Source organism: Lithobates pipiens, unplaced genomic scaffold (assembly GCF_037356315.1).
Source record: "Lithobates pipiens isolate NorthernLeopardFrog02 unplaced genomic scaffold, aLitPip1_a1.2 Scaffold_3, whole genome shotgun sequence".
NCBI lineage: Eukaryota > Metazoa > Chordata > Amphibia > Anura > Ranidae > Lithobates > Lithobates pipiens.
The window spans coordinates 88601604-88622662 of record NW_027507790.1 but is presented as its reverse complement, the minus strand read 5'-3'; the positions used below and the strand labels follow the sequence as shown (position 1 = coordinate 88622662).

The 21059-nt window shown below is 42.5% G+C and overlaps 1 protein-coding gene across 1 annotated transcript in view; it reads right to left on the bottom strand.

The window, feature by feature from the left end:
• MAPKAPK5 (MAPK activated protein kinase 5) overlaps positions 1-21059 on the bottom strand; it is an 86932-nt gene that overhangs the window by 25792 nt on the left and 40081 nt on the right. Inside the window, exons 4-11 of the mRNA XM_077462025.1 lie at positions 20935-21032; positions 17127-17235; positions 15489-15578; positions 14508-14603; positions 12143-12223; positions 5084-5271; positions 3573-3693; positions 2950-3080 (exon numbers count right to left, since the gene is read on the bottom strand). Coding sequence (XP_077318151.1) covers positions 2950-3080; positions 3573-3693; positions 5084-5271; positions 12143-12223; positions 14508-14603; positions 15489-15578; positions 17127-17235; positions 20935-21032 — 914 coding nt within the window. The remainder of the gene's footprint in view (positions 1-2949; positions 3081-3572; positions 3694-5083; positions 5272-12142; positions 12224-14507; positions 14604-15488; positions 15579-17126; positions 17236-20934; positions 21033-21059) is intronic.

Sequence of the window (21059 nt, the reverse complement as noted above, 5' to 3'; positions counted from 1 at the left end):
TTTCCCCACTCCTTGTAAGTAAACTTAGCAAAATAAGTTGGGTAAGAAAACACCTGGCTGGCTTGTGGGACCCGAAAGGGACCAACACCTCTGTAGACGCCCCCACAGTATCCTCCATCTTTAGGGTATCCCGCACCACTATAATAAGTCCTCCTACAAGCGCCTTTTCCTGCGCTGACCCGGACACGGAGTCATCCTCACTGTCTGAACGGTCCTGGTCCGCATCCTCCGACACATCAGAACAGGGGCTGCCTATAACAGCAGGGCCGTGTCTGAATCAGAGCTTTCCCCAGAAGACAGTGCTCAGCTGCTCCATCCTGCCGAGACAGGAAGAACCATACTTACCCCTCCTGCAGGGACTGCTGGACTCATTCCACAGACATACCCCTCACCCGAGCAGTACGGGGTGGCTTTCAGCCACGGCACACTGACACGGACAGCAGTAGCCCAGTCGTGTGTGCACCGGAGCATATAGCTCACCGACCGCCCCTGGATCAGACGGGGCATGTCGCTGCCGACCCAGCGCGTAACTCGGGCCTGATCGTGCTCGATGGCCAGGCTGGGGAGACTACCAGGATCTATATTATCCAGCCTGTCACCCATCCTGCCTGTTGACTGTAGATCACAGGAATCAAAAATGCAGAAAAAAAAAAATTCCTAGGACCAATGGTCCCACCAGGAGCTAGGTCCTTCTACACTAGGCTGGGTGCAGTGAGAAGGGTTATAGCCAGTAGGACCGCCCCCTGGGCAGTACTGTGTTGATGTCTTTAACACTTTCTGCCTAGTCCTCTCCTAAAAGGGGCGATATAACCCTAAGGTCAAGATGAAGATGCCGTGTCCGTCAATGAACGAAAGAAAAAGGAGCTTTACAATTTGATGTATAAATCTTTAAAAAAGGCACTTGGTCTACCAAGAATCACACCAAATAATGGTCATTAAAAATGCACCTTTAGGGCAGTTTAGTAAGAAATTGATAGAGCTTGGGAAAAACGAAGGGTAAACTTTTAAGACATTTAAGCACTGGTCAGAAAATGTGTTACATTTTGTAAATTCATAACTTCATAAAATTATTGGGTACACAAATACAACACTACTCTTACAACACAACTTGGTGGATAAGCATGCTACTCCAAACCTGCTGACCACACAGAGCTGTGCTGGCCCACTAGGGGTCAGTAAGTTTGTCTACATTGGTCTTTGCATGTGTAATCACCTTTCCTCAGATTTACAGTATCTCATGAAAGTGAGTACACCCCTCACATTTTTGTAAATATTTTATTATATCTTTCATGTGACAACACTGAAGAAATGACACTTTGCTACAATGTAAAGTAGTGAGTGTACAGCTTGTATAACAGTGTAAATTTGCTGCCCCCTCAAAATAACTCAACACACAGCCATTAATGTCTAAACTGCTGGCAACAAAAGTGAGTACACAGCAAAGTGAAAATGTCCAAATTGAGACCAAAGTGTGAATATTTTGTGTGGCCCCTATTATTTTCCAGCCCTGCCTTAACCCTCTTGGGCATGGAGTTCACCAGAACTTCACAGGTTGCCACTGGAGTCCTGTTCCACTCCTCCAGGACGACATGACGAAGCTGGTGGATGTTAGAGACCTTGCGCTCCTCCACCTTCCATTTGAGGATGCCCCACAGATGCTTAATAGGGTTTAGGTCTGGAGACACACGTTTGGCGAGTCCATCGCCTTTACCCTCAGCTTCTTAAACAAGGCAGTCGTCGTCTTGGACGTGCGTTTGGGGCCGTTATGTTGGAATACTGCCCAGTCTCCAAAGGGAGGGGATCATGCTCTGCTTCAGTATGTCACAGTACATGTTGGCATTCATGGTTCCCTTAATGAACTGTAGCTCCCCAGTGCACCATGACATTGTGCACATACCGTGCACCAGTAGCGCACCATGACACTCTGACCACCATGCTTGACTGTAGGCAAGACACTTGTCTTTGTACTCCTCCCCTGGTTGCCGCCACACATGCTTGACACCACCAGAACCAAATAAGTTTATCTCGGTCTCATCAGACCAAAGGACATGGTTCCAGCAATCCGTGTCCTTAGCCTGCTTGTCCTCAGCAAACTGTTTGTGGGCTTTCTTGTGCATCATCTTAGAAGAGGTTTCCTTCTAGGATGACAGCCATGCAGACCAATTTGATGCAGTGTGCGACCTATGGTCTGAGCACTGACAGGCTCACCTTCCACCCCTTCAACCTCTGCAGCAATGCTGGTAGCACTCATAGGTCTATTTTGCAAAGACAACCTCTGGATATGCAGCTGAGCATGTGAACTCAACCTCTTTGATTAAGCCTAGCGAGGCCTGTTCTGAGTGGAACTTGTCCTGTTAAACTACTGTATGTTCTTGGCCCCCGTGCTGCAGCTCCGTTTCAGGGTTTTGGAAATCTTCTTATAGTCTAGGCCAAATTTAGGTGCCATGTTGAACTTCCAGTGAGCAGTAAGAGAGTGAGAGCATTAACACCAAATTGAACACACCTGCTCCCCATTCACACCTGAGACTTTGTAACACTAATGAGTCACATGACACCAGGAAAGGGAAAATTGCTAATTGGACTCAATTTGGACAGTTTCACTTAGGGGTGTACTCACTTTTGTTGCCAACGGTTTAGACAAATAATGGGTTGAGTTGTTTTGAGGGGACAGCACATTTACATTGTTATACAAACTGTACATTCAGTACTTTACATTGTAGCAAAGTATAATTTCTTCAGTGTTGTCACATGAAAAGATATAAATACGATATAAATAAGAGATAAATAATAAAATATTTACAAAAAATGAAAGGGGTGTACTCACTTTTGTGAGATACTGTACATTTCAAAGAAAATAAGAAAATGAAGGGACATTCTGACACAAGTTTTTTCCAGACCACTCTATCATATTGATTGGGATGGATAACTATGTTTTCTCATAACATTTACCCCAACAGCTTTCGCTTGCGCAGGATGGGATTATTGACAATGTTTAATGGTTTCAAGTTGACTTTGAGGTCTTGTATTCTCATGTTGGCAAGCTGCTCTGCATGGGCTTGCTGTATCCCGGCAACCATTGCCTGCAATGGAAAATGGTACACAGTCTAATTAGTTCCTGTGCAACTTTCTTAAGATGAAGCATCCACTGAAGTGAATACAACAGAAGAATCTTTAATGTGATAATGTTCTGACAGAGATAATACACTGTAATGCCTTAATGTAAATGGCACACTCCTGAATGTGAATTTCTGCTATCGTTACCTGGAATCTAAGCAAGACACATTTTCCCTACGAGAGCAATTGCTCCTTATGAAAGTCTTTGTCTGAAGTGTAATCTGAACACCCTATTTTAACTGATTATAAAAAAATGAATTTAATTTTTCTCTATAGTAGACTGTTATATCAACACTTCCAGAAACCTGTTTCCCATTTACCATTAATGTTTCTTAAAATTTTGTTTTACTGATAAATATCAGTATTATCCATTTCAAATGTCATCTGTGTACCCTAAGGAAGATGAAAGTTTTCCTAACAATTTAAGATTAACGCAGAGCACAAAATCCATATACAACCTTATCCATCATCATCTGTGCAGATGGCAAAATATTATCCAGCGCCTCTGTGGAGTTTAGCCAAGGGTGGTCCAGAACACCTTCAATGGTGAGTCGTTCCTCAGGCTTAACCTTCAAAAGCCTACAGACAACATTATACATTTAAATAAACATTGGTTTTGGTAAACAAAAAACAAAACAAAAAAAAGGCATATCTACAATCCAAGGAGTTTACTGTTCTTGAGCACTTAAAGCCTAAGGCCGGCCAAAGACGGTTCGGTTCAAACCCAGGTGTGAACCATGTATGGGCATGCTGAATGTACCAAGTTGCTTGATCGATCAACTTGGGTACAACCAGCCTGCTGGATTTTACATACGACCATCGCTAGCGATGAGTATAGCCGCTAGCAATAATCACTGTCTTCTCCCGGCAGGAACAGTCTTTAAACCCCCCTTTTGGCTGTTCTGCTCCTATGGCTCACAGGAGTGCTGTTCATGCAGCACTCCTGTGACCGGTTTACTGGTTTCCAGCAGACAGTGATTGACATCACAGAGCCTGGGAAAGATCAGGACCATATGTTCAAGATCCCCCCAGAACCCGGGACTGGTACCTAGCTCAGCCGCTCAGAGAGAGCATGGGCCAGCCGCTTCTGCCCCCTCCACAGCCTAGCGCTCCAGCAAGTGCGATGGGGGTGCTTTTGTTTGGACGTTGGAGATGGCCAGACAGATGCAGCATCAGACTGATGCTGCATACACCTAGGCAAGTATGATTCCTTGCAGAAATTTTCTTGTAAGGTGAACAAAGTGCACCTTTTCAAAATTGTTGCCTAGTTTAAATGGCATATCTGCAATGCCAATGGCAATGGTGGCTTTCCCACAGTATGGGCAAAAAAATACATATATATATAAATTTTAGGTGCTCGTTTCTGTCTAGCTTAAGAAGTGGAATGTACTGTATGCTGGGCACGTCCTGAGCATTATAGAAACAAGTGTGCTTTCCTTTTCATGTCCCTTGCATGTACAATGCAACAGCATTGGGTTTGGCTCCTGTGGCGACGAGGGAAGATGAAGAGCACTGCGCATGTCCTGATAGAGCGCTTGCTCCTGTGATGCCTGGGGCATACTCAGCTTATGGTGTATTCCAGATCCTAGGTAGGATGGGGATGACCTCTTACAGTGGCAGTCTGTTAGCCAGGCTATGGGTAAGTCATTACAAGTAGAGCATTTAAACTAAGCACCAATTTTGTAAGCTGCGCAGTTTTTAGAACTACTGGGGTCCCTTGACCCCACACATTACATTATATACATCACAGTACATTATACTGTATAACAAAAGTGAACTTAGTCTTGAAATGAATAAGATTTTGTTTTATGAGCAATCTTGTTAAAGGCGTTTACATTACAGATGCTACAGCAGTCTAACAATGGCTTAATTGCTGTAGATGAGTTGCAAAGCACATGGGATTAAACAATGGAAAAAAAAAACGATTACTTCATAACTACAAAGATTTCAGGAAAATGCAATAACTCACTTTCTGACAATGTCTTTTGCCATTTCTGAAATCTGGCTCCATTCTTCCTCTGGGAACTCAAAACTTCCTGTCATAATCTTCTTCCTCATATCCTTAGGGATTGTTCGGCTGTGGTGCTTGGAGTAAAAGGGAGGGTAGCCGCACAGCATCACATAGATGATCACACCTAAGGACCATAAGTCACAGCTCTGGGAGAGACAGAGACAACCACAGAGTAAAAACATAAAACACATAATAGTGATAGGTCCCTGTATGCACACCTTGCATACATGTGTAGGGGTTCTGATAAAATGTTTTCCCACAATAACAAGAGGGGGGGGGGAGACAATGTTTCCTCTGCGTCACAAAGAACGGTGTTCTAACAGTTTAGGTGTTCTTTGTTGCTTGATTAAATGCGTAAAAAAAACAAAAAAATAAAAATAATAACAGCTTACATGTAAAATCCTTTTCTTTGAAGTACATCATGGGACACAGAGCCATAGTAATTACTATGTGGGTTATAGGCCACCTACAGTTGATGGACACTGGCACACCCTAAGACAGGAAGTCCACTCCCCATTATAACCCCTTGCACTACCGGGAGTACCTCAGTTTTGTAGAAAAGCAATACACGTGTATACCAGAAAGAGGGGGGGGGGGGCCTCTGTGTCCCATGATGTACTTTAAAGAAAAGGATTTTACAGGTAAGCTGTTCTAAAAATCCTATTTTCCTAATCGTACATCACGGGACACAGAGCCATAGTAATTACTACATGGGATGTCCCAGAGCAATACCAATATTCTCATGCCTTTTTACAGTCACCTGATAGAATCTGGTAAATGTATGGACTGAAGACCAAGTAACAGTCCTAGTGGAGTGCACTTTTGATTTGAGATTGTGGAATCCTCCTCATTAAATCATAAGCCTGGACAGTTACTTGAACTAGTTACTTAGAAATAGTAGATTTCGATGCTGCCTGTCCTTTTTCTAGGACCTACAGGCAACACAACAAAACATACATTTTTCGAATCTGAGCAGTCGCCTTCAAGTAGACCTTGAGTGCTCTCACCACATCAAGAGAATGTAGCCATTTTCCTTTCGTAGAACAGGGTTCTGGAAAAAATGAAGGTAGAACAATATCCTAGTTCGGCTAAAACTAGAAAGTTAGGATGAAGGCACAATACTACCTTATCCTTGTGAATAATCAAATATGGCTCTTACAAGAAAGAGCAGCCAACTCTAATAACCTTCTTGCAGAAGATATGGTTACCAGAAAATTTGATTCCTTGTTAAAAGGACCAAGGGAATATGCTGTATTGCCTCAAAAAGGCTGTTTCAGCAATGCCGACAGAACTAAATCCAAGTCCCAAGGGTTCACGGGTGACTTAACCGGAGGATTAAGCCGCTTTAAGCCCTGAATAAGCTACGAACCAAAGAATGCAAAGCAAGTGGTTGGTAAAATAATACCGACAAGGCCGAAACCTGGCCTTTGATAGTACGCAAGACCAGCTTTATTTCTAACCCCATCTACAGAAAGTCAAGGATTCTACCTTCATGGGGTGCGAACCCCTGGATTCAAACCAGGAGACATATGCTTTCTACACTCTAATCTACGATTCTGGAAGCCAGCTTCCCTGCATTAATCAAGGTAAATACCACTGGACCGGACAGTCCACACTTCAAGAATGTGGGATTTAACAGCAAAACCGTTTAATTTAGCGTTTGTAAGGTAGGATGGAATACCGGCCCTTGCAAGAGAAGGTCTGGACATGGTGGTAGGGTCCATAGGTCCACCAACGCCATCCTTATGATCTCTGCATAACAAGATCTTCTGGGCCACAAGAATCACCGATCTCCCTTTCTGCTTGATGCTGCGAAGCAGTCGTGGATACAGCAGAATAGGAGGAAATGCATAAATCAGTGAGAACTGATTCCACAGGAACACCAAGGCACCTGTTGCGCGTGCTAGCGGATCCCTTGTTCTTGATACAAAGTTGTCGATTTTCTTGTTGAACCTGGACACAAACAGATCTACGTCTGGGATCCCCCATCTTCGGCACATTGCCAGGAAGATATCGGGGTGAAGGGAACATTCTGCTGGGAACAACTGCTGGCGACTCAAGTGTCTGCCTGCCAATCTTCTATTCCCATAATTAAGACTGCTGATAGGCAAAGTATATTGTTTTATGCCCAAGTTAACCACTTCAATACAGGGCACTTTCACCCCCTTCCTTCCCAGCCCAATTTTCAGCTTTCAGCGCTCTAGCGCTTTCAGTGACCATTGCGCGGTCATGCTACACTGTACCCAAATGAAATTGTTATCATTTTGTTCGCACAAATAGAGCTTTATTTTGGTGTTATTTATTCACGACTCCGTTTTTTTTTTTTTGCGATATAAGCGCAAAAAAAGCGGAAATTTGGGAAAAAAACAATATTTTCTTTTTTCTATTTGAAAAGAAATCCAATAAAATCAAATTTTGTCATAAATTTAAGCCAAAATGTATTCTGCTACATGTTTTTGGTAAAAAAAATTCCGTTAAGTGTATAATAATTGGTTTGTGTGATCACGGACATATGTACGCAAATGATCATGTACATATGTGTGCAGATAATCATTGGGACATGTGATTTTAGTGGGACATATGTGGGGGACATGTTTTTATTATTAGGGACATGTGTTTTTATTATTTGGGGACATGTATGTTTTGGGGACATGTGTGTTTTGGGGACATATGTGGGGACTGTGTTTTCACTGTGTGGTGTGTTGTGTGTTTACACTACACTGATGATCAGTGAGTAAAAAGCTGTGAAAAGCAGCCCATACTCACTGATCATCAGCCGGCTGCAGCGTTCTGCTCTCCTCTTCTCAGCGGTGACTTCCGTGTGAGGAGAGGAGAGCCGATTGCCTAGCAACCGGCTGTTTGTTTACATCACATGACGGCCGTGATTGGACACGGCCGTCATGTGATCAGGAGGGCCAATCACAGAGCCCTCCTGCCGATCTGAGATGTGCCGTGTCCGGGTGACACGAGCACATCGGGATCGCGCCGCTGCGCGGGCGCGCGCGATCCCGCTGCTCCTGAATGACGTTCCTGAACGTCCTATCAGGAGCAGGCGGCTCCCACCCGCCGTATATATACATTGGCCGGGTGGGAAGTGGTTAAGATATAATTCACATCTCTCTGGGCCGCACAACTTGTCGTGCCCCCTTGGTGATTGATATAGGCCACTGCTGTGGTATCGTCGGATTGAATCCTAACAGGATAATTCCGTAATATGAACATCCATGCCCTCAAGTCCAATCGCTCTGCCCAGATCTCTAGAATGTTATTGAGCATTTTTAATCTGGACCATTTCCCTTGGACAGTCACTTCTTCCTGGACTGCTCCCCAACTCAAAAAGGCTGTCATCTGCTGTTACCATCTTTCAGGTAGGTGATAGGAAAGATTTTCCCTTCGGCAGATTCTTGGTTATCAAGTACCAACTGAGGCTCCGCTGCACTCTGGAGACAAGTCACATTGGGAAATCTAGAGCTTGGACCTATTTGTTCCAAGCCGACAAAATACTGTTTTGCAGCAGCCTCAATGAAACTGAGCAAAAGTAACAGCCTCGAATGAAGCCACCATCTTTCCCAACAACCTCATGAAAAGCGGAATAGACGGATTCTTCTTTGCTATGAGCATCTGAATCAGTTCCTTTATGGCACTGATCTACGCTTGAGGCAATACCTTTTCCTGGGCTGTATCAATAATCAGACCCAAGTATTCCAATCTCCTTGATAGTATTTTTAAGGAGGATTTCTATAGGTTGAGAATCCGACCTTGGTATTCCAGGTAGTTAACTATAGATCATGCATTGGTGTAAGTGGGCTACCGACTGGTCTATCAAGAGCAGATCATCTAGGTAAGCAATAATCACTTGGGGCCTTAATCTGGCTACAGGAGGGGGGCCAGTCCTTTGTAAATACTCCAAGTGCAGTATCTAGAACGAAAAGGCACAGCTAAAAACTGAAAAAGAAGAAGATTTTCTACCTTGAAATATAGATATTTCTGGTGAACGAGAAATATAGGTACATGGAGGTATGCATCCCTGACATCCCTGATCTATTGACGCCATAAGTTCTCCACCTGGTACGACGAAGACCACTGATCGGATTGACTCTAAACGGAAAGAGCAGATATTCAGAACTGGTTTAGATATTTGAGATCGAGAATGGGTCTGACATACTCTTTTGGTACTGTGAAAAGGTTTAAATAAAACCCCAATCCCTGCTCTTGCATGAGAACCACGAAGATGAATCTTTTGAGACAAAAGATGGTCCAATGCTTTAAAGAGAGACTTCTTTTCCTCTGGAGTCTGATAAAAAGAGGAGACGAGGACCTTTGGAACCCAAGTTTTTACCCTAGCGTTATTGAGCAAGTCACCCATCAGCAGCCTATGGCACCTGGCATTCCTAGGTGGTCTCCCTTCCAGGTACTGACCAGGCCCGACCCCACTTAGTCGATGAGATTAGACGAGATCGGGCATTTTCAGCCTAATGTGGCCGTAGGCTCTGACACTCTTCCTGCCAGACCCTTGAGAACAGTGGAAGTCTCCCCCCCCCCCCCACTTGAGCGAGAGGGCGCGCCCCTCAAAGAGGCTTCAGTTTCCTTCTTGAACTTGACGGCAGAGGCTGTCGTGACTGCCTGGAAGCAGATGCTCCTAGCACTGAAGAAGGAGCTTGTTTAAATTAAATACATTTACTCCTCTTCCAACTAGTAAAAGAATACTTTTTGCGCTAAAAATTTTTTGGACGTATTTATCCAAATCATTCCTAAACATCTGTTCACCGTGAAAAAGAAACTAGCCAGGAGTTTTGCATGATGCTTCGGCTGACCAATTATGACTTCGTCCTCAATCTATCTCGAGAGAAATTATACGTCTACAGGCAGTCCCCAAAATCATAAACATAGGCAAGGTTGAAAAAGACCCTTCAGAGGCTCCATCAGCTATATTATGATAAAGGTAACAAAGCTCACACCTTATTAGCGCATAAACTACGGGAACATACTCTTATCTTGGCCCACCAAGCCCTGTGGGACCCAACTGGGACCCTTTACTCCCACCCCGACTGTTTCGTCCGTTACTCTGAGACTATTACTCAGATCTTTACAATAATCCCTCTATACCACACTGGACGACCCAAACAACTTATGGACAGGGGCTGCAGTGTTGAAAACAACTGCAATACTCGATAGCCCTGATCACTTACTCTGACCATCCACCCCAAAACTCTCAGGGGAGGATGCCAGTGTAGAGCGTTTAGAGCTTACAGGAGTCCAATTTAAACCCTTTTTTGGTGTGTTTCTACCCCCCGTCCAACCATAGCCCAGTGTACAAATGCAGAGGGACTATCAGAAGAAATCGCATCCACTGCTTGAGCAAGTAGTCCAGCAACTGCTTTCGCTAATTTAACTCTCACCACTGACATGCCTCTTTTTAGCTTTTGTATCTGTCTGACATCTGCAGTCAGCAAAAAATTGAGCTTTTAAAAGTACCCCCATGCTGGACGTTACTGCACGCCAATGCCACGCTAAACCTAGCTCACTCCATGTTCCAACAATGCTCTTCCCCCTAAAAAGTGTTTTTCAGCACGAGCGCAGGCCTCCGATCCGATGGGATCGGGGTGTGTGTGTGTGTGTGTGTGTGTGTGTGTGTGTGTGTGTGTGTGTGTGTGTGTGTGTGTGTGTGTGTGTGGGGGGGGGGGGGGGGGGTGGCAGTGAAAAACCGCCATACAGAGGCGGTGAAGAACGGAGTGGCATCCGCCGATCGTTCTGCTTCCCCCTTTACTCAGAAAGAGGGGAGAGAACTTGTCTGGGTGGGTGCAGCGTTTTTTTTTTTTTTAAACCCCCCCCAACATCGGACCAGAGTCCTGTGACTGCTAGCCGGAGAGAGATCCGTCAGAGTCTGCTGACACGGCATGTGAGAAAGCATCACAAGGTACGTGCTCTATACAGCCCCCAGTGGTGACTTTTAGGCATGACAACATTTACTTTTTAAAGGAGACAATTCACAAGAAACATTAACATTCTTAACAAGTCTCCACTTTCTTTTCCCGCCGCAGGGTTTTCTGTGGTAAAACCAACAGACCCAATGTTCACCTCTCGCGGTGGGCTCCGTTTAAAAAAAATCTTCAGGAACTGGGGGGCCCCTTTTTTAATCGGGGGATCTGCACTCCTGGACCAGTAAAATACCCTGCCAGAAAAAAAAGGTAAGGCTGAAAAAACCAAAAGCACTGGATCCCGGGGTCTAGCTCTCTAGAGAGAGAAGCGTTGCCGTCTAAACCCCGTTTCTTCGGGCACGAGGCCCGGGTACCATTCAATTTAGCCTAAAAAGACACTTTGAATGGATCCGGCTGCTTAGCTAGCCCCAGCAAGGATTGCTCCAGTGGAGCTCAGCACAGCACATCTTTACTCGTGACCAACACCTTAGACACTGGCGAAAAAACGGAGGTACTCCCAGTAGAGGGAGGGGTTATATAGGGAGTGGACTTCGTGTCTTAGGGTGTGCCAGTGTACATCACCTGAAGGTGGCCTATAACCCACATAGTAATTACTAGGGCTCTGTGTCCCGTGATGTACTATTTAGAAAACACATTTCCTCCAAAGCTAATAACTTAGTGAATTTTACAAGATCTTTCTATCTCCCTCTGAATTTGAGAAACTTGATGCGATTACAAAATTCCTGGAAAATAATGCTTAACATTTCTATTTATTCATGTGCATTGGTTCTCAACTTAAACATTTCAGTCTATAAAATGAAAGCTGTTGGATCAACATTCCTTATATGTAGAATCTTTGCAGCATGGGCATCACATAGCCTAAAACAAAAGCTGACTCATCCAGATGTTCTTGCAGCAGTAACTAAGCAAGAATGCAGATATAGAGTCGCTGTGTCCTCTCCTTGGTGAAAATCCATATATATATGTAATATAATGCAAAGCTTTGGAACACTAGTTTTTGTGGGAAAATGTATTTCTGAAATATTCAATGGTTGTTCCAAAGCAAAGATTCATTTTAAAAACTGGCAAAAACATTTACCTTGTTATATGTGTATGGTGTTGGTGAGGTAGGAATAATCCCCGACTTCTCTTTCTGGTGTCTTCTTTGTGCCTCTAGAACCTGACAGTTATAATATAAAGTAAATAGAAGCGCTGCATGAAAAAAAAAATCTCTAACTGATAAACATCTTGTATACAGACAACAAAAATGTTTTTGCAAGTTTAAAAAAAAAAAAAAAAAAAAAAAAAAAACACAAACACAAACAAACATTTTTTTTTGTAAGGTATTTCACAGTAAGAAATACTACAGGAAATATTCTAGCTTTGAAGCCCTGTACTGCCCGATGATGATGTTTCCTGCATAATACAGAACGGGCATATCCACTGACCAGAATTCTAGCATGTGTGTCCATTGTGCAGCATGTGTAATCTGATCTCTCTGCTCTTAAAGTGTCACTAAACCCACATCATAAAAAACTAGGGGACAAGAAGTTCCTCATGCAGACAGGCTGGAAAAGACCTGGGTCATATAACAGCTGTATATTGATCAGATCTAGAAGTATTTTTTTTTTTTTATTAAAATAATTTGGGTCATCATCCACATGTAGAAATAGAAGTGACATTGTGAATTAAACAGTGTTGGTTTAGTTTCACTTTTAGTATTATTTTATCAGAGTACCAGTGGCAGTGGGAGTCTACTGAAGACTGCTTGCGTGGAGCTCAAAAACGGCTTGCTGCAAGCGATAAATATAGGTAATGCAAACTTTCCATTTATAAAATACTACTATGTAATATTGTATAATTACCTGACTAAATAAAATACTTAGTATCACTCTTCAATTATGTTTTTTGTTTAAAATTTTAAAGTGAAGTTCCACCAAAAAGTGGAACTTCCGCCTATTTGTCCCGTCTCCTATCCTCCTCCAGTGCCACAATCTTTGACAGGTATCCTGTTCCCCACTTCCGGGAGTCTGGGTCATGGCCCGTGACATCACCGATGGGGCTCCCCCCTCCTCTCCCTGCCACTGGGCCAGTAGGAGAGAGGAGCGGGACCTCGCGCATGCGCACTAGGGTTTCCGCCGTGAAGCCATAAAGGCTACACTGCCGGGTTCCCTTACCCACAATGGCAGCAGCAGCACCCGACAGCCGATGGAAACATCAGCTGTGGTGCCAGCATCATGGGACTCCAGGACAGGTAAGTGTCCTATTGTTAAAAGCCAGCAGCTGCAGCTGTCTGAATTCAATAATAAAATAAAATGTGCTGCTTCCAAGTTATAGCAACATTAATCATGCAGCTCTGCATTTTTACATTCCTTTTCACTACAGTACTCTGTTATGTGATCCTGTTATGCACACACAGGAGACAGCATGAGGTCAGACAGTTGGCAAAGCAACAGACTTCAGGTGATCTCTCACCTTTAAAGCGGGCCATGCATACAACAATTTGTAACAGATCAATGGATTGAATGGTTTAGATGGGTCATTTCAAGTTTGACTGTCAAAATAAATGGGTAATCGATTCTGATCAATAGATTTTGTGCATATTATTCACAATCTCTTGTGCAATCAAATGGAATTTATTTTGTCATTAAGAAATAACTGATTTATAAAAGCTGGGCTCAAAAAAGGCAGGTAAAAATGACAAAGGGCTAGTCACCAGTGTTGCCTGTGGTCTTCCTGCAGCTGAACTTTACCCCATTACTGACTTACCATTCCTTTTTTTTTTTTGCACTGTCCATCCATGTGGAGGTGACCATTTTTGGTAGAGGTAGAGCATGGCTTCCTCATGTGAGAGTCTCCAGCAAGGAGAACACCGGGCAGGAGCACCAGAGACATATGCGTATCGCATGGATAATCTCCTGAGATGAGCAGTCAGAGGCAGTGGTACCTTAGATCTCACACTGCAGCTATACGGCCTTGATGCTGTAGGCCATTCACACACCAGGAAGTGCACTGCTGATTTGTGATAGGAATTCCAAGAAAAGTGTACTGCTTAGGCACAATTTACACTTCCAGAATATATCCTAGCTATTTGAGTTCAGGTCCACTTTGTTTTTAAGCTAAATAATATTTGAAAGATTGATAAAATGTATCATCCTGCCCAACGGACTGAATTAAACAAAAATGCAAGAGATAGTCAATAACAGCAAATAACTATTTTCTGCAAATTCCATAAAAGGTGTTGAAATTGGCAATTTGTTGCCAATATATTGTGGATGCACACAATAGCTTTAGGACATCCTTAGAAAACATTAAGGTAAATAAAAAGACAAGAAGAATATTTCAAATACAAGCCATTATACTTGTGATAAAAAGACTGAAAATGTATAATCCCATTGTAACTGGTTCGCTTTATTGAGTCAATTTCTTATGTGACATGCTTCGAAATGAATTTTACCAATTACCTGAGGAGCTACATAGTAGGGGGTAAACTGTGGTGTCATTAGGTCTCCTTGGTCTATTTTTGCAAACCCAAAATCACACAGTTTGACTGGAGCATCCTGAAAAAAACAAAAACAATTGTGGACAGACATTTTTTATTATTATTCACGATTTATATAGCACCAACAGTTAACGCAGCGCTTTACAATGTATAGGGGCACAATTACAGTGCAATACAAAAAGGTACAGGAGGGCCCTGATTGTAGAGCTTACATTCTAAAGGGAGGGGGTGGTGGTACAAAAGGTAATACCTGCAGAGAATAATTTCATGGGGGTATAGATACAATGTAAAATGATTAGTTTGATGCTTAAGGTGGATGTAAACTCGATTCAGAAATTTGAGCTGGGCACATATATCTGCAGTGTTTTCTTATCTCCCTTCAAAGCACTAAGTGGCTTTCTTCTGTTGAGTTCTGTTATCAGCATGATAACTTCTGACAAGTTCTCTATCAACTAAGATAAAACCAGCCTGAAATTTCTGTCCAGGGAGGTTGCTATAAATAGATCAGATAGCTGATCTATTCACAGAACAGCTCTGAAAGTCTCTACCTATGTGGAGAAGGGGGCGTGTGCCTTTCCCCCAATCAGCTGTCATGGCTGTATGCCAAAACTTCACTTCCAGTGTTGAACAGGAAGAGAACATCCTTAGCAAAATCTGCACTTTCTAAAGACTATATAAAGCTGAAAACCGCAGCTATGCAGGTAAAACTCATGTTTTATCCCTGTGTATCATCTGAGGCTGTTCACTTCACTGGGTATATGTGAGGGTTTACATCCTCTTTAACTTTAACTTGCTAAGAGTAGAAAAGGTACCAAAAACATTGGAGCAGTAGAAAGCAGAGCAGAGCCTGTATTTGCAAACACACAGTCCTCAAATATATAATCTAGCACTGTAATTAGTGTGAGAAAAAGCCTACTGCACAAAAGGATTATAACAGTCTTACCAAGGAGTTATCTTTAAAGAGCAAATTCTCTGGTTTTAGATCTCTGTGTGCAATGTTTAATGAGTGACAATACTGTAGAGCCAAAGCAATCTGTAAGGAAAAAAAAAAATAACAAGTCAGCACAAGGAGCATTTCTCACCTACAGTTGTATCTCAGATAACAAGAGGAGCTGTGTCAATATATAGGTTATTAAATAAAGACTGCTAGTCTGCACTCTATTCAATAAAAGAAAATTATAGCGTACTTTCAGCAAGTATACGATATGGGTAATAATGATAATGTGGAAAGGTAAGCCTAAATTTACTGAGATGCTGGTACTTACACTTTAGTAATTCCTAAAAGAATCATAGAATGTACCCTATTGCTGCACATATGGCCACTGGTCCTGTGAGTTGCCCCATTAAGGAGTTCTGAATGATGAGTAACATTCAGAGTTCCCCCTGCAGGAAACCTATACTCATTTCCATGTCAAACACTCCATTTCATAAAGGCAAGACGCATAAGAGCAGTCCATTTGTAGAGGTGTCACACTACTTGATAATTTGCATACGGCCATGGTAGAATTTTACCGTACAAACTGATTCCATTATGCCGAATGCACATGAAGGCATCATCAGGGAAGATGGAAGGACTTTAGGACAGTGGAGTACATGCAAAGAAAACATTTGTTTGGTTGTTGGTCTATGTATACACACACGTAGTCAGATTGCGACTCTTAACTTTGACTTACAGTTCCACTTTAACATCTGAAAATCAAACAGTCTATTCAGCATTGTATTGAACAACTGCTAGCATAGGGATGATACGTATACCAACTTCAATCAGTCTGGGTAAGCTCGCTTTGCAGCACTATGTTGCTGCTCAGCCCACATACGTAATGAACAAATATACATGTAAATGAAAGCGGCCATAATTACAATCAATACCTACAGTAGAAGCAATATGTTTAAAACCACAGCACACAATACTAAGACTATTCAGATCCAGATGATCACAGTCATTTGTATTTAAAACACTAAAAACAAACAAAAAACAAACAAAAAAGAAAAAAAAAAAAGAAAAAAAGAAGGACTATAGATTCCCTTTAACACACGTTATGGAGATGTAAATTATCCTATATATCCTCAATGCTCCACAAGCAATTGAAAACACCATGTAATAGATGGCAGGGTATCCCTTTATCCCATAGCAACCATGGACAATGTAACCACTAACATGTTTTAAGGCTTCCTGGAGAAGCTTTTATGTGGAGACCCATTAAATATAATGCTGTACATCTGCATAAAAAAAAAAAAAGAAGAAGAATCAGATAGCTGGGCTTTCCATTGAATTATTTTTATATTTCTTTATACACCAATTAACAGACACATTTATACAATTTTGGAAATGTAAACTGGATTTAACCCAGGCAAGGCTTTCAGTCCACCACAGGCCCATAAAGCAGAGTACGCATTATTTATACGCCCAGTAGGAACGTACTCTGGCTGAAACAAAACATTCCTCCAAGTGGTGGCGTACATAGCATTTGATCATTATAACAAAGCAGGCAATAAGATAAGTGAGAGCCTAGGTCCCTCTATTATTCTTTCAACCCTTATTGTTCATTGCAAGACTGCTGGTGGAAATTCTGGAACTTGCCTGCTTTGTTACTTGGCTGGCTTGCTTCTCAGTGAAGTGCCGGTGCTGGCTGATTCTGTGAAACAGCTCGCCCCCCTCCATCATCTCCATAACAAATAGGAGCCGTGCCCTGTTCAAAAGTGTTAATTTAAAGAGTGTGTCAATTATCAGTGAGTATGCAGTCAATGCTGATGCTGGTCAACAGAAGGCGCAACCTTGCCTTAGTTTTCCCCCATTTGCTGCCTTGACAAAATGCTGTTTGGTTTTGGTGAAGGTTGTGCCCCAGATTGACAGCACTGGCACTTCTCTTCCAGCAGTGTTAAAATCAATCCTCCTGCCATTGTATCATATACTAACTTTATTTAATACAATATGTATGAAAGCAGGGTTTCACTATATTAGCCTGTTAAATCTGGAAAGATACTGGAGGTAACCATTTGTAAAGTTGTATAAAACAGCAACAGCTGCAGAGAAGGACATTAGGGAGCCAATAAATGTGTTTGGACAATGAAAAAAGGTCAGGCAAACTATTTGATTACAGCAAGTGTTTTGGTACCATACATTTAATGAGGTACATGTGCGTGTAGTACAACTGTTGCAGAATTATCAGGAACCAATGACACAAGTACATGGCCTAGTAATACCGCTAGCTGTTTGTGAAGTGATAACCTGTATATTCTAGCTAAAATGGCCACCTCCATTATGTGCCAACTCCAAATTACTGAGCAAAGCTGTCACAAAATTTTACATGAAGTAAACAACTATTATATATGGTCACCATTTAGAATAGAAACTCTACAATATTTACTACAGGTTTAAGAATGGTTTATTGACTATACTTGTTGCGTTAAATAGATAAAGCTACAGGTGTTACCTACAGAAACCAATTAGAGCCTTCCTTCTGAAATCTGAATGGTTGCTGTATATAGACCATCCTTCATTCAAAGACCCATTGTTAGAGTAACAAATCCTCTCTAGTAACCCAATTAAAACCCTGGTTGACAAACAATAGGTATTACAGCAAGTCTGATAAAGAATACTCTGCATATCTAGCCAAACATTTCAGTTGTTTTAGCAGTGGCGGCCCATCCATAAGGGGCACTGCCCACTGAATCCATGAGCCCGGCCCCTAATCAACATGCAGGGTGCCGGATGCAATAGATTCCTGAGGCTTTAATTGGCTTCAAAAAAGGGGTGGGCTGGAGGGGGCAGTGCACTGTGCCCTTAGCCCACCCAGTTGTGTGACAATAGCAAATATAAGCTATATAAGCTATTGTCTTCCTGATTCTCCTATCGGCCAATAAGGAAGCGGGTCCTAAGACCCGATTGGCCCTGTTCAGCCGGGAGAAGCAGCAATGGCCCCAGCTCCTCCTTCCGCCTACATCCTAAGATGAGGTCCGTCTCCTGCAGGGGGGAGAGGGGGCTTAGGTGGCAGTGGATGGCCAACCGCCGCCTTCTCATCCATTTAACAACAGGGTGAGGGGGCATGGGGGTTAGTGTGCTGCCCCCCTAAAAAAAATAATTAGCAGCAGCTGCAATTTAGCCCTCTTGCCCCCGCGGTTATACGGAATAGAAGGCTGCGGCCATCCACTGCCACCTAAGCCCCCCCCCTGCAGGAGAAGGAAGACAATAGCTTATATTAATTTGCTATTGTCACTGCATTTTAGCTATTATAAGAATGGGTTTGAACTTCTGTCTATGACCTCTTTGGGAAAATTTGCCCTTAAATTCCTGTCCCAGAGACTGCTGGACTGTAGTACTTCCCAATGTGTTCTATGGCCATTTCTATTTCCTATTGGGCAGATCTCCCATCAATTAGGCTGACCATACGTGATGTAAATTTCTTCCCTGCAACCACGGGTTGCAGGAAATAAATTCACACGATTCCCCCATCAAAACAAACAGTGCTGACAGGGGAATACCTCCTGCTGAGCAACTGTCTTCTCCTGGTGGGAGTGCAGTTCGGACGAGGGAAGCCACCCCCCCGGAAGATGACAGTGATTATTGCTAGCGGCTATAGCAACTGCTAGCGATAATCACAAGAGAATCCAGCAGGCTGGTTGTAACCAAGTTGATAGACCAATCAACTTGGTACATTAAGCCTACCCATTAATGGTTTGAAACTTCACCTGTTCCTGCTGAACATGTTACTGTCTCAGTAACACTAAAAAGTGAAGGAAATCCACCCAAAGGAGACAAACCCAACAATACCTGAGAGACTTTATAACCCTTCCCCACACTATTTAAAGCTCGAAAAATGTTTTTGCTGGCATTCCACTTCAGGGACTTATTTAAATAACTTAAGCTGGGTACACACAGGCCGAAAATGGTTAGTTTGTCAGGAACCAACCAACTTTTGGCCCAGGTGTACAGCTCTACAACCGGCTTCTGTAGAATGGGCACGCTGAAAAATCAGCATCTGATCAGCACTGGCAGCCAATGGCTATCAAAGCTGGTTTCTGTATTCTGGTGGGGTGGGGGCAGTCCCCGTGTCAGAACACAATAGCTCAGTGGGCATATTGCCACACTAATATCTGATGTGTTAGTGGCTCGCCCGTTGGGTTGAACGAAAAAACAATGAAAAACTTCCTGTGTGTACCGAGCATTAAATAGGGAGTAGTTTACTAGGAGAGATTATACTTCCTTAAGGCTTGTTTACAAAAAAATCACATAAAAAAAATATCAAGTAATCTTTAATAAAAGGATTTAAGTGAAATTTCTGCTGACACCTAACTAGCCTTATAACTGTCCCTTCCATCCTTCTAACACCTATGCTAACTAACCTGTTTAAAAGAGATGTATTTACTTACCTATTTTCAGGCTCCTTCCAGTCATATGAGTCGGCTCCCTCTAGTCACATGATTCGGCTCCCCTGTATATGCCAGTGTAGCTTCAGTAGAGAGGAGGGAGCACTGATAAAGGATGGGCCATTAAAGACAATGGGTGACATCAATGCTCTAGGCCAGGCATATGCAATTAGCGGACCTCCAGCTGTTGCAAAACTACAAGTCCCATCACACTTCTGCCTCTGGATGTCATGCTTGTGGCTGTCAAGTCTTGCTATGCCTCATGGGACTTGTAGTTCTGCAACAGCTGAAGGGCCACTAATCGCATATCCCTGATCTAGGCTCTACTAGCTGTTTTTGGAGTGCTCTCTCCTCTGCAGCCGCCACTGACTGACACATGGGAGATCATGTGACCAGATCAGAGCAGCCTAAAAATAGGCAAGTATATACATCTTTATTACAAAAGTTTGTTAGCATAGGTGTTAGGATGACAGTTTTAAGGCTAGTTAGGTGTAAGCATGTAATAAATGTTAACACAAGTATATTTTTAAGCACATCATTTTCCATAATTTTGACTGCCTCAAGTCACTGGACAAGAAGGTTACACCAATACCCTGCATGATACCTGACAGAAGAGTGACAGATAACAAAACAAAAAAAAAATGTATTTTGTAACAATTTATTTGTGCTAAACAGATTACTCAAACTAAACACTCAGATCAATATTGTATCTAGCACACAAGAATGATTAATAAACTAGTAGAGATCGGTCCAGCAAATTCAGAAACATATTAGAGAGGCAATTTAAACAAGACAAACTGGAAAAGAAACAACTTTACAGCAACAAAGTAATGCGCACGGAAAAATACTTTTAAACTATGTTATCCTACTAGAGGAATCTTACATACAGCTACAGGACAAAATTATTGGTGCTCAACCTTCTGCAAAAGAATAAAAGTAAATATAATGAAAAAGAAAACAGCATATAAGAACAAACATTCACTTTGCTTGAAAAGAAACTAAATTTGCCAGAAATGTCTTACCTTGGACTAGATTCGTGGGGAAACTGTACACTATTCGCATAAACATCGATGATTTGTACAATGTTTGAATGTGCTGCACACAGCATATGTAACCGTACCTTCAAGGAAAAAAATAAAAGGTATAT